This window comes from Chironomus tepperi, unplaced genomic scaffold (genome assembly GCF_022539635.2).
Source record: "Chironomus tepperi strain 1889 unplaced genomic scaffold, CSIRO-AGI_Ctep_v1 contig_337, whole genome shotgun sequence".
Classification (NCBI taxonomy): domain Eukaryota; kingdom Metazoa; phylum Arthropoda; class Insecta; order Diptera; family Chironomidae; genus Chironomus; species Chironomus tepperi.
The window spans coordinates 1,712,746-1,726,086 of record NW_027226459.1 but is presented as its reverse complement, the minus strand read 5'-3'; the positions used below and the strand labels follow the sequence as shown (position 1 = coordinate 1,726,086).

General features: G+C 34.0%; 1 protein-coding gene across 1 annotated transcript in view; it reads right to left on the bottom strand.

Annotated features, from left to right (window-relative positions):
- The window catches only part of Hml (hemolectin), a 37,926-nt gene extending 24,875 nt beyond the window's left edge, over positions 1–13,051 (bottom strand). Inside the window, exons 1-16 of the mRNA XM_070644555.1 lie at positions 12,687–13,051; positions 10,721–10,894; positions 10,598–10,663; positions 10,485–10,544; positions 10,320–10,423; positions 4,921–5,109; positions 4,807–4,859; positions 4,695–4,745; positions 4,582–4,637; positions 4,325–4,350; positions 3,577–3,678; positions 3,382–3,457; positions 3,216–3,325; positions 2,812–2,913; positions 2,544–2,746; positions 599–1,048 (exon numbers count right to left, since the gene is read on the bottom strand). Coding sequence (XP_070500656.1) covers positions 599–1,048; positions 2,544–2,746; positions 2,812–2,913; positions 3,216–3,325; positions 3,382–3,457; positions 3,577–3,678; positions 4,325–4,350; positions 4,582–4,637; positions 4,695–4,745; positions 4,807–4,859; positions 4,921–5,109; positions 10,320–10,423; positions 10,485–10,544; positions 10,598–10,663; positions 10,721–10,894; positions 12,687–12,802 — 1,938 coding nt within the window. The 5' untranslated portion in view covers positions 12,803–13,051. The remainder of the gene's footprint in view (positions 1–598; positions 1,049–2,543; positions 2,747–2,811; positions 2,914–3,215; positions 3,326–3,381; positions 3,458–3,576; positions 3,679–4,324; positions 4,351–4,581; positions 4,638–4,694; positions 4,746–4,806; positions 4,860–4,920; positions 5,110–10,319; positions 10,424–10,484; positions 10,545–10,597; positions 10,664–10,720; positions 10,895–12,686) is intronic.
- Between the last annotated feature and the right edge of the window lie 290 nt (positions 13,052–13,341).

Below are 13,341 nucleotides of genomic sequence, written 5' to 3'. Positions count from 1 at the left end.
GACAATAAAATTGAAATTCAATACTTTACACTCAATTTGGACATATATTGACTTTTATTGCTTTTACAGCTTTGTATCTGACTTGGAAAAATTGCAATAAATCCATCAATTAACTGCAATCCAAAGTCATACCAGATCAGACCAATCAAGTGCCTTAACCATAAAACTTCAAACATATGCAAATAATTTTGATGAGTTCCTTCATTCCAGATTATCATTCAGCATAAAGGATAAATGAAATTTTCCTCAAAATTACTCACAATAAGCAATGAATCTCCAAAAAGAATGAGCATGCAAAAAAGTGAGGAAGAAGAATCCAAAAAAAGCCAAAGAGTCAAAGTCATTAATGACCATAGCAAGCACAAAAAAAAGTTGAAGATGAATGAAGGAGTAAATAAAGTTATGTAACTTAATTTTCACATCATATGTATGCCAAATGAAGGAGATGGATATAACATAATGCATACACAGTAATTCATCAAATTAGTGAAAAGCTTGTGCTACTTCGCCTCCACTCAGTCGCCCATCTATCCTTTGTTAGTAAACTCAATGTTGGATGGAATGGAAAATGGCATCAGTAGAAATTTATATACATTACTTTTGAATCCCATGTGATGGTCAATGGAATTGACTCCAACAATATTCTAACATCTAATCCAGATCTTGTCACTTTTAAGCCAGAAATCTGTACCGGAATGGGAAATTCCTTCTTTGTGGTAAACATTTTTACTTCTCCATTATCATTCTCAAATGTAAACTGCTCATTTTGTAGGAAAATTTCTAAAGCATGTGGACATGGTTGTACTGAATCATATGGACATGAACGTAATATAACATTAAAGCTTCCTTCTTTGTAGTCTTGAACCAATACATGCGAGCAAAAGAGTTCATGTGAGTATGTGACACCATCAAATGTTTTAATTTTATTGCCATTCCATAACATGCAGATACTGGGCTTTGGTGTACGGATCTGCATCTCTACATCGCCTGACATGTACAGTTGATAAACGCCTGGTGATTCAAACATTTCTTCATCCTCTTCCCATGACTATAAAGTATAAAAAAGTATTTATTTTCAATTATTTATACAGCATGCAGCATTAGATTAAATTGAACTTGAAACTAGACGCTACCTTGAAAGCATCTAAGCATATTTAATAGTAAATACTGATACCTTACCATGAAACTTTTTTTTCATCATATTTCCAATCTCTTACATTATTTATGTGCGAAAAATTTTCTTTAAAATACTTGAGGAAAAATCGGAATGAAAAAGTTTTTCATCTCCTGAATATTTATTTATTTTTTTCTACTCGATTTACTTGACTTTGTCTTGTTTTTCTTTCATGAAAGTGAAAAACTTTTCTGAAGAGCTCTTTTTAATGCATCAACTAAACACAAATAAACAGACATGCATGCAACTTGTATACATGTATGCAACGATCCGTGAATAATGTCGTGAATTTCTTAACTTCTTTGACTGTGGGGAACTTGAAGTTTGCTCAACGATATTTGCCCTCAACAAAGTTTGTTGCTATAGCTTACATGAAACATTTGTGCAACAGTCAAGGTTCTTCGAACTTTGGGATTTAGACATTATGTACGGTTATCTGATTTATGAACAGTTACATCCGGGAGCGGACAGAGTTAAACTCAAACATCTTCTTCGGCTGATTAGCATACATTTTTGGGAATTCCCAAGCCTAAACTTAGGACTAAGTCTAAACTTAACCTTAATTTAGGAAAAAGACTCCCTGGATCTCCAAAAGCAACTTGACGTAGAACAGTAACGAGGGAATTTCAATTAGATAACAAAACATGGAATCTGTACAAGCTTTGTGATGTGGCCTAGGCTCCAAGTCGGATAGTCATTTTACAATGTATGAGGAACCACCACACTCAGCTCATTTAGATAATAGATTCAATTTACTTATTTATATTGAGTCAAGTCCTAGCAGACGAGGAGCATGCTTTCAGGAGCAGATTATACTGAGTGCATACTCGCTCTACTAGTATATTTAAATACAGCAAGCTCTTAAAAGTAGTTAGGTAAGTCGACTGTTCCAAACAAAATCGGAACCAATATTGAGCTATGTTAATACCTAAACATGCATCTCTAAAGCCCGAGCGGTACAATGTGACGAACTGCAGATTTTGCCAATAAAAAAACGTTGAAAGCCATCACCACGGTGACGTCAGGGCAACTCTGCGTGCTGCCATTAATACAGCAAGGAGTCGTTTACCTATTATATTTAGGGATAGGGATTATCAGTTCTTATCGATCGATTGTGAATCGTAGGACGAGGAATGGAGTCGCAATCTTCACTTTAAACAATAGAAATTCAGTTCTTTTTGCGTAAAAAATTCATTATTCTGTAACGTAATAACTAAACTATCCACAAAGCAGCAATACCCCAGCCTGTTGGGCTGTTCGGGCTGCAATGTGCAATGTGCTCTTCAGATAGCAAATCTACATATCGTATTTCAAGTTCAACACACAATCCTGCATTATTTGCAGTTTAAACACAAACTTTATCACTTACTACTTTTGGCTTCTTTTTCTTCTTCTTGATAACTTTCGTCTTCTTTATGATAGTTTCTTCAATTTCCTCATCTTCCTCACTACTTGACTCGTACGTTTGTGTGACCATTTTTGAAGTACCTTTCTTTTTAATAACCGTTCCATTTGACTGACCAAATTGGAATGTTTGTGTTGGCTCATTTTGAAAGACGAGAACTCCATCTCCTGTAATGTAAGCATGCACATATGGATGTACAGTATTGAATTTATTAAAAATATGTAAAATTTACCGTAAACACATTTTGGAATTTTTTTAGGTAAAAATTCACCAACAGCATAATTGCATGTGTACTCAGATGCTGGCTCAAATTCAAAATTTATTCCTTTTGGACCTGAATGAGAAGGAAGAAGGAATGAGAATATTGTGTAAAAGCAGACATGAAGATTTTCAATTAAAAGTTTTTAAGAGGAAAAAGCCATGATTCTATAAAATAGGAAGGGAGTATGGAAAGGAAATTAAATTTTTGAACTTTTTTTTTTACTATTGTGGATTAACCGAAGGAACCACAATGAGACATGTAGAAAAATCATGTCTGGTTTTTGGGAAGAATGAACAGTTTTGAAATCCTTTTTTAGGTGTAAGGATTAATCATGATTTATATGAGACATATGCAGCAATTATATAGTTCCTTACATCTCAATTTGCATGATATGAGATCGCCAGTCGATGAGCAATTGTAAGGACCATTAAAGTCCATTTTCTTTGGTGAACAATCAGCCATATTATATTGACATTGTGGTCCTCTGTAAATGAAATTGTTTAGTCTAAATATAGCATTTAAAGATATTTCCGACTATACCTAAAATTATGCGGACATTGACAAACATTGTATGATAAACAAGATCCACCGTTTCGACATGATGGCTCGCATGTAGCTACAGGAAAGAAAAAGGAATTTTTTTTATTTTAATTTATAAGCTAGTCGATCTACATCATCGTCATCGTCATAGAGAAAATGTAAAAAATATTTCAATAAAAAAAAATTTTTTTTTACGTTCACAATCGGGAATGTTTTGAATTTCCTGCCGTTCCGGTATCCATGCTCCATTTTTGCATAAAAGATTCATCGAGAGCGATGCATCTGGGAACTTATAGCCTACATGAATTATAGAAAATTAATGTTGGTATATGGTATAATATTTATAGAGCTACTTTTCATGTAGAGCAAAATTTTCACGGCGAAATATGTGCTGTGATGGCAAGGGATGGTAGGTTTTGGGGTGAGGGTTATGTGGTATCTAGTCTACTCGAGTTTAATTGTCCATATAGAAGATGAGTTGACTTCAGGATCAGCTTAAAATTGTACAAAATTGCTAGATACTTATCTGAGGAGCACAATACGGTCAATAAATTCAAAATATAGCGCCAGGCCAGCAAGACTCAATTATAACGCTGGATTTAAGCTTAATTTACCTCAAAGTCAGAGCCACTGCAGCTTAGGATAAGATTTTAGGTCAATTGACCGACTTGTACTACTCTAAATGATCCACAAGCAGCGATTGTGGCTCTGCGATGTTTAAGGACAATTTTATGCATCTTAATAATTAGCAATTATAATTCCAAAACCCCCAAAACCTTCAAAAATTAAGAAAATTGAAATAAATCGCATTTAATCCTGCCTGAGTCAACTCATACACAATTATATCAAATCTTAATGCCATCACAGAATCAAATGTATCATCCCTTATTTCGCTTATTCTCATACTCTACATGAGAAATATGAAAATTAATCTTTTAAGTACCTTTCATACATGTTACAGTACACATCCTATGAATGTACAAAATATATATATGGAGGAGAGAGAGAGAGAGAGAAAATGGATTAATATAACAAAAGGTTTTAAAGAGGTTTTTCTGATTGTTTTCAAAAATTTCAGCAGCATGCACTCGTGAAATTAAATGAATTACTTTGAATATTCAACTATGCTGGATAAAATTGATTTAATTTCATGTCAAGCATCATCAAGCTGAAAGCAAACAAGCAACACAAGCTACTCACGCTGTTGTACAAGATCGCTTTGAATTTGCTGGAAGCGGTGGCGATGAAAGACAAAGCTATAATAAAATTTCAGTTTTTAACGGTCAAAATTTAAAAAAATCCAAATCAATCACCTCCTTTTTCATTTGGCATGTCGGTCCCATAAAATTGTCTGGACATTTACACTAAAAATTAAGACAATGAAGCTCATTATTAAGCAATAAAACACATCAATTCATTTATTACCGTTCCCGGTGCTATACATATTCCATTGTTTAAACATTTTGGCAAACAAACAGCTATAAAACAAAAAGACATCACATTAAGGATGCACAAAATAGATAAATGATTATAAATTACGTTCACACGGTGGAACTTCATTGAATTCAAAATTCTGTACAATCCAGCGACCATTCATACACGAAAGTGACATTGTGCTTTCGCCATTTGGAAATTTATATTCGTCTAAGCATGTGATTCTACAGGCGCCTGATCCACATTGGAGTTTGGTGTTTGGAGATATTTTTGGTTTTGTTGTACACTGAGCACCTGTTTTTGATTAAAATAGAGAAAGTTAGATTGATTAAGATTATGTAATTAGATGTCGTTTATGTATTATGTAATACAATAGCCCTAACAGGCAAAGAGCATGCTTTTATAGTGGAGAAATACCTTAGGTATCTAATATCGGTCACTTTGCCTGTTAGGGAAACATTATTTTTGAAAATAAAACAGCAGTAGACTATTTATTGTAACAATCTTCTAGATCCTGAATATTAAATAAATAGTGAAGTGTCAGACCCTTTAAACCTGGAGCTTATACTAAGATCTGAATGGTTTTTAAGCTCTTGACATTGCAAGGACGTGAGTCTGTTCATAAGATACTAATGTTCCCTTCAATTTACCTAGTTACAATCCTAATATTAGAATATTCTTGTGGATATAACTAGCAACGAAGACGAATTTTGAGCCAAAAATCTCAAAACTGCACCAAACACTCGAGTGTGGTATTTCTGTGCCATGAAAGCATGCTCTATGTCTGTTAGGGCGAGATTCGGAGCTTGAACGACGAAAATGGAAAAGGAGCTTCAAAAAATTAGACATGACCTAAGGTTGAACCCAGGTCGTTTGGCACATGAGGCCAATATTCTGCCATTTAGGCCACTGATGCCATTTTGCCTCCTGCCCGTTACTAACATAAATAAAACCAAAATTTAACATTCAATATTTATTGATTCACAAAGTAATGTCTCAAAATCCAATATTCAAGCATGTAACTGTATCAACGTTAACAAGTATGAGGTTCATTCTTAAAAAATCCAGCGAACATCAAACAATGTTCATACGATTTAAATGTATTAAAAAAATAGCACAAAGCTTAAATTAATTTTTAAAATGCATTTAGATCAAAGCCTGTACCAAATACCAAGCAATCAATTTTGTAGCAAAAGCTATCGACATTTTTTTAATTAAAATTCTTTCAAATTTAAAAAAAATATATAGCATATCCATTAATTCACAAAAATAGGAACTATATATGTTGCATATAGCATGTAAATATACAGCATATTCAACGTACGTATGGCTTCATATACATTTTATGGTACCGTGTACTATTCATAACGCTAATTTTCCATGCAAATTTCTTTGGATTCAACCTCTTTTTCTTAAGACCAGACTTTATTTTTTGATCCTTTAAGTATACTTCGGCACGTGTTACGGATGGTTGTACAACAACTCTGTAGCCATTTTCAATCAAAAATGAAATGAACCCTATAAAGCATCCAGTAAACAAAAATATCAATGGCATTTCAACGTCTTCGGGATCTTCTAAAAATCCTTCAATTATTCTCGTCTTCACCCTTATTTTGTCCTGTACGGCAAGCATCAAATCTCTTTGTAAATATTTACGGACACCAAACTCGTGTATAGCACTGACCGTCCAACGAAATTTCTCAGTATATGGAAATCCTTTGCGAATTGTGTAGGCTTGATGGGTAACTTTAATAGGAAGCTTGCCAAACCGACGTTCATTTGCTCGATAATTTTTTACAGTCCGTATAAGCGTATCAGCATATGAGCATCCAACAATGTAGCCTATGGACTCAATTATATCGTCAGGTGGTGTAAGATCAAGTGATTGCCATGACTCAAGTCGATTAATAATCAATGAATTGCGTATGACTGGCAAGTTAAGCTTTATGGCTGCATCCTCATTGTAGTAGCTTAAAACATTTGTAGATCCGCGATTAAACTCAGCAATGCTTCTTGGTTGTCGGAATGATGTCTGTGTAAACATGAAGGCGATGACCATCGATTTGTAGTAAGCACCAAGGATGAATGCACCAAATATGTATGAGTAGACCAGCAGCCGTTCCTTCCATGTTATGCGCTCCAATTTGGTGATAGAATGTCCAAGAGTCATTTGGTACATGACAAAAATTATAGTCCGAAATCTCATTGAATCGCCATTAAAGATCATCATGAGTTTCCATATAAACAGCACAAGTATCATAGCCAATATTATCAGCAATGTTGAGATCATGTCAAATGGATTTGTAAAGTTGACATAATTCAGCCGATGGATATACCTTGGAGTCATCAAACATATTCCATTCATCTCACTAGTCCAAACAATTTCAGTTGACGGTTCCGCTACATATTCATTTGTGTATGTGCATATATCAAAGCTACCATTGACGACCAATTTCATTTTGTCGATTGAAAAGTCATGATCATATGGATTGATAATCTTGTAGCTTATGCCGAGTCTGCTAGTGAATTCACCCATTAATATTCCCTCAAGTCCATAAATCTTTTGTCCTTTGGCACGGGTCAACGGTTCACTGTCGTAGTGCAATAAGTTTATGACAGTCTTTCTAGACATGTCGGTCATTTGGAACAGCTTAGTCATTGCTGACTTTGCGACTTTTGTGAATTTTAATTTATTTTCGTTCATAACACGCACATACCAAATATCAAATGAGCCTTCAAGCTTGTGGGATATGAAATATGCATTATGAAGTCCATTGTCCCTAAGTATTGCCCAGAGTGCCATCAACTTTGAGGTTTGACTTTCGGATGAGTGAAAAATGACGAAAAATTTTGTGGCTTTATCAATGAAAATTTGTCCAAATTTCGTCTTTAAAAGCCTTTCATGCTGTAATGTCTCGGGTGTCATTAAAAGCATCACATAATCCGGATTTGTAGCCAGTTTCATCGATTCTATGCTGTTTAAAGTAATGATGACTTTATCACTACTCAATTTAGCCAGAAGTCCTTCATAATAATAGTTCCAGGTATTTAGGTCTAGTAGAATCATCGTTACTTCAATTTTTTCCCTGTCAATCGCATTCGTTGCCATGACTGTCTTTAAATAATCACATAAGCTACTCCATTCATCCTGCTTTATAGTTGGAATTTTAATGACTGCACTTTCAATTATAATCTTTGAATTTTGGAAATAGCTTGTTAAAATTAAGTATGCCGAAAATGAGAGAAATAAAAAAGCAAGCTTCATAGCTGCATAAGCTTAAATGTACAACTTAAATGAATAAATCCACCACAATGAGTGCATTTAAAAAATTCCACTCGATGAGTAATTGTAAAATAATTATAGACCATGATTTTAAAGGACATAACAAAAAAAGGCACTCAAATGTATAGGTTGAATACTTAAAAATTACTGCGTAATAATTATGTTTCATTAAAAAAAAATGTGAATTTTAAATTGGTTACTTTGACAACGAATTAAATGTTTGACTGATTATTGAGAAAAAAATTTGCATGTAATAATTATGGCAGTCAATGGAAAAATAATTAATGGATATTACGAATTTTTCAAAAGGTTGATAAATAATTAATAATTTTTTTTATTCGAAATCTATTTATATGTGGATGTAGAGCAGTGGTAGGCAACTATTAATTTTTTGTGGGATATTTTTGTGGTCAAGCCTCAACCAAAATTGCTCACAACACTTGGTTCTTGACATTTTAAAAGATTTTTAACGGCATAAAGGTTGCCTAACACTGATGTGGCTTTTCATCATTATTTTGAGCGATGCAACACAGTGAACCATCATTTTTTGCTGTTAAAATGGGTCAAAATAAGCCGTTGAGGTGCCATCGGGGCAACTTCACGTCTTACCGCTAATATTGAGCTCTACTAAACACGTTATGCTTTAATGACTTCACGATAGGGATTTTATCTCTTTATTTGAGCGGCCTAAATGAAGAAGCTTCCGTCATGGAGTGTAAAAGGCTCCAATTAATCAATTTTATACAGATCAATTGAAAGCTGCCTCCGTTTGGAGACAATATGGCATTTTAAGTTAGGAAAAGAGGTTCTATATAGTCTCTAATACTCCACGGCGAAGCCTTTTCATTTGTGTCACTCGGGTTCCGAAAGCTGAGATTGTCACCTTTCATTTTCAACATCATTTCCAACACATAACCAATCCCGCTCCATTAAAGTTCTGAATTGTTTAAAAAATTTAATTTCCTACATTCTTTACACTCTAGTTACACTTCCAACTCTTTTTTTTTCATGAGAGAAAAAAATAAGCAGTTTAAATGAGAAACAAAATTGAAAGCTTTCAAAATCCGGAAGCTTTAGAAACACGTGTCAATTTAGCATTGACATTGATAAAAATGTCTACATATATGCGTATATGACGTACAAAAAAGAATTATAATGTAAATTCATTCAAAACTTTCCATAGCATTTTTAATTGAAAATTGTGTGAAAAATCATTAAGGGTTTTGTGGATTGATGCCGAGGCTATGACGAGACCGAAAAAGGGACTGAGACTAAGATGGAGACCCAGATTGAGATTAAGATTGTGACCGATACTAAGTCCGAGACTGAGACCGAGACTGAGACTGAGATTGAGACTGAGACCGAGACCGAGACTAAGTCCAAGACCGAGACTAAGACCTAGATTGTGATAGAGACTAAGATCAAGACCTAGGACGAGACTGTTTCAAGATTTGTCATATCAAGAATACGAAGAATTCCTTTGTTATCTCTATCTCAGTCCCGGCTTCAGTCTGTAGCATCCCAAGAAAGCCTTGGATTATTACAGTCTCAATCTTAGTCTCGGCATCGATTTTTTTATGGATAGCATCCCAAATGAACCCCGGGTCGCTGCTGTCTCGATCTCGGACTTGGTCTCAAAAATTCATCGAATCCAAAACTTCAGGAAACCCCAAAACTCACTCTAAAATGAATCTAAAATCAATTAATTCAATAAAATTTCATTTTCCTTAATCATAAATCAAAGACAATCTGAAAATTTTCTCCGAACACCACAAAATCATAAAGTATAAAAGCATAAACTACGCTCACATGCATGAATTGAATTCTAAATTTTTCTTTCCATGAATAAGAGCAACAATTTATTAAACTGAAAGAACTGGCACTTCATTCCATATGGAGTGTGAATGGAATTTCACATGAGTGCACAAGTTAAAGAAAAAGGAACAAAGTTTCAGTCGGTTGCTAAGCATTAAGCAATTGCTTAAATATTGAAATGAAATTTATTTTTTTATCATCATGACCTTCCATCATCGTCACACAAGTTGCTCTCTCGTGCTGTTCATTTTTTCCTCTTATTTTATTATTTTTTTTTCGGTTCCAGCATCGACAACTTCCACAATGAAATTCTTTTCATTTAATTTATTTTTAGATTTTTTTATCGTAAAATATGCACAAAATAATTTGCGTTCTATGACATTATAATGGCGAGAATTTCACTTACCCGAAAATGATGAAGAGCTTGCGGAAGCATACGATCCACTGCCGCTGCCAAATTGAGGTTGCATCACACCTGGTTGATAGTTGTAACTCATTGAGCCAGCATTTCTAGAATATTTTAATATTTTAATACTTAATTAAGTTTTTTTATGGAAGTTGGTGGACTTACGCCTGAGATCCTGACTGCTGCATGCCAGGTTGGTAGCCGTAGCTCATTGAACCAGCATTGCTGAATGAATATTCAATTAATTTACATAATTTAATGAAATTTGAGGTACTTACGCTTGTGATTGAGATCCTGACTGCATCATACCAGGTTGATAGCCATAACTCATTGAGCCAGCATTGCTGATGAAGGAATTAAATGTTAAAAATCACAAAAACCCAAAATTCATTCCAACTTACGCCTGCGATTGAGATCCAGTTTGATAAGGACTGTATGACATTGCCATTGGTTCATTAACCGGATTCATGGATCTTGATGTATATACAGTCTTTACTGTTTTGACGCCACCCGTACTGCCACCTGTATTTGATGGATTTCGAACCACCCATGAACTCTTCTGACTGTAGACAGGTCTTGAAATATCAAAAAATAATAAAAATTTGTTAGCCAATTATTTTAATATCAAGCTTGTAAGCATAATTTATTCATTTTTATGTAGCAAATTCCAATGCCAAAATATATAAATAAAATTTTATGACTTTATCTCGCCAAAAAGGAAGCAACAAGAAAATATATTCAGTTTAAATTTTAATTGTTGCAATGACATTATTTTTTTATTATTATTTCAGTGAATGGAAACTTCAAAGTTGTGAAATGATTGTAATGCCTTAAAATGGAGCTTGTTCAGTTGATGAATATTGGGGGATTTTTGAGAGATTTGTGGATTTTGTTGCACGAGCTATCGGTAGGGTTGGCTATGTGATTGGTCTTTTAGAGGATTGAAGTCTATTTCGTAATTTGTCATCTAATGAGCTTTGATTGGATCACTGAAATCCAGAGCTAAACTAGGGAACTTTAACTAGATCATTGAGATCCATAGCTGAACTAAGGCATCTCAAGCTAGTTATTGTTTGAGGGTAAACCACAACATTGTATTCAAAAGACCTTCAATTTATAATGTAACCTGATTACATTATCACATATCACTTATTCAATGACATTAGAGTATACAGTCTACAAAGTATTCTTGGATGACCAAAGAACGCTTGGAATGAGGCTGTTGAAGGAGAGACAGTCTTGCACTTGGAAGTGGTAATTATCAATACGGAAGCAAGCTTAAATAAAGCCAGTTTTAGGTGCCAAGGACCACAATTCATTTGAACGGCGAGCGATGTATGACAGGACTGTATTAAGAATACAAAGGAAAACAGCGAGTCGAAAAAGGAACAAGTGAAAAAGTTCTCTTGCTGATTTTTGAATCCATGATCGCTGGGTCTGTGTTGCAGTATTTAGATATTAGAATTAATCCAATCCACCACCGAGTCATTTTGAATCACTCACGTCGAGTCGGAATTCTTAAGATAATTAGACTCAATTTAAATCAATTTGGATCTAAGCTTAAAATGGCATTTTGCAACTTTGATCCCAAAACCAAGAGATCCCCATTCAAAACCCTTTTCTATTTAATAATTACAATATTAAAATGAATCCTTAAGACTTTCTAAAATTCCACACAAGAAGGATCAATTTAAAGTCACATAAAAAATCCATTAAGAATCCACAAATCAGAACCAAGCAAGAAATAAATTTTAAAAAATTCATGTTTTTAAATTTTTAAATTCACTTTAGTTTCCATTCTTTGTTAAGATTAAGCATGTTATTGCACATGATATTTCATCAGCGACTTGTTGAATGTGCTTGACTTCTTCTTTCTTCCTTTTCTGACATTTATAAGTTATAGGGCGGCCATCTGCTGTATTTTTGCCGGGTGCCGGAATGTAATTTTCTAACTTGATGCTGTGTGACTCGACAAAGCCCTAAAATGTCCCGATTATTCAACAATTTTTGGAATTTTCGATAAATTTTGAACTTTTTTCTTATGGAGGTCCGGGTTCAAGCCCGGATAATTATTTTTTCAGAATTTTAATTATTTTCTTAACAGTTTCTAACGTAATTTAACGAGTTCTTTAAATAATAAGACTCAAAATAGTAAAAAAGAACCACAAAAGTGCCAAAACTAGAAATGTCCCGATTTTTTCCAATATTGTCTCGATATTTTCCGAAAATCCTCTGGCCACCCTAAATTTATAAGAGAATAAACAAAAAAAGACAACGAGGGAATAAGAAAGCGGCAAAACTGTCAGAGGAAGGAAGGAAGGAAAAGCCTATATACAGAGTCAAAAAGCAACAAAAAATTGTCCGTACCTCACATCATCTTCATCACTGTCGCGAAACACCATTTGTGACACAGTGACATGATTTGATAGATATATGCAGATCAGTGAGAAGCAAAAAATCCATTTAAAGTTTTTTATCACCATATTTGGTTCTATTTTTAGGCACTTGGTGCTGTTTATCACTTCTTAATGAATTTTATTTTTTTATATTTTGCTCATTTTTTTATCACTTAAATTCACAATATCCTTATATGTGTGTATGTGTGACAAAACACAATGTCACATGCACTTTGGCATGACTTAACACACTGACACAATTTTTTTTGCACTTGACACTCACTAGACACAAATTTTAGTTCTTTATTTCACTACTTAACTGTTTCCAACTCTTTAATTCACTGTCACAATAATTACTGATCCAATTCATGGATCCAGCGCTATTTTTATAGCAAATTTCTTATCAGTAACAGCAAGCTTTTAGAGAAGCCAGCAATCTCATGACCGGATACAGTGAGTATCGCAGCATAAATTATGAGAAAAAATCTCCAAGTTCTCAAATTTTTTACATTATTTCTCAATTCTTAATCTCACAGTCAGCACATGGCTTGTGGCACTTAATTCTAATGTAAACAAAATAAACTTGAACTACTTCAAGCGGTTTAAGTTGGATAATATTGTGGAAG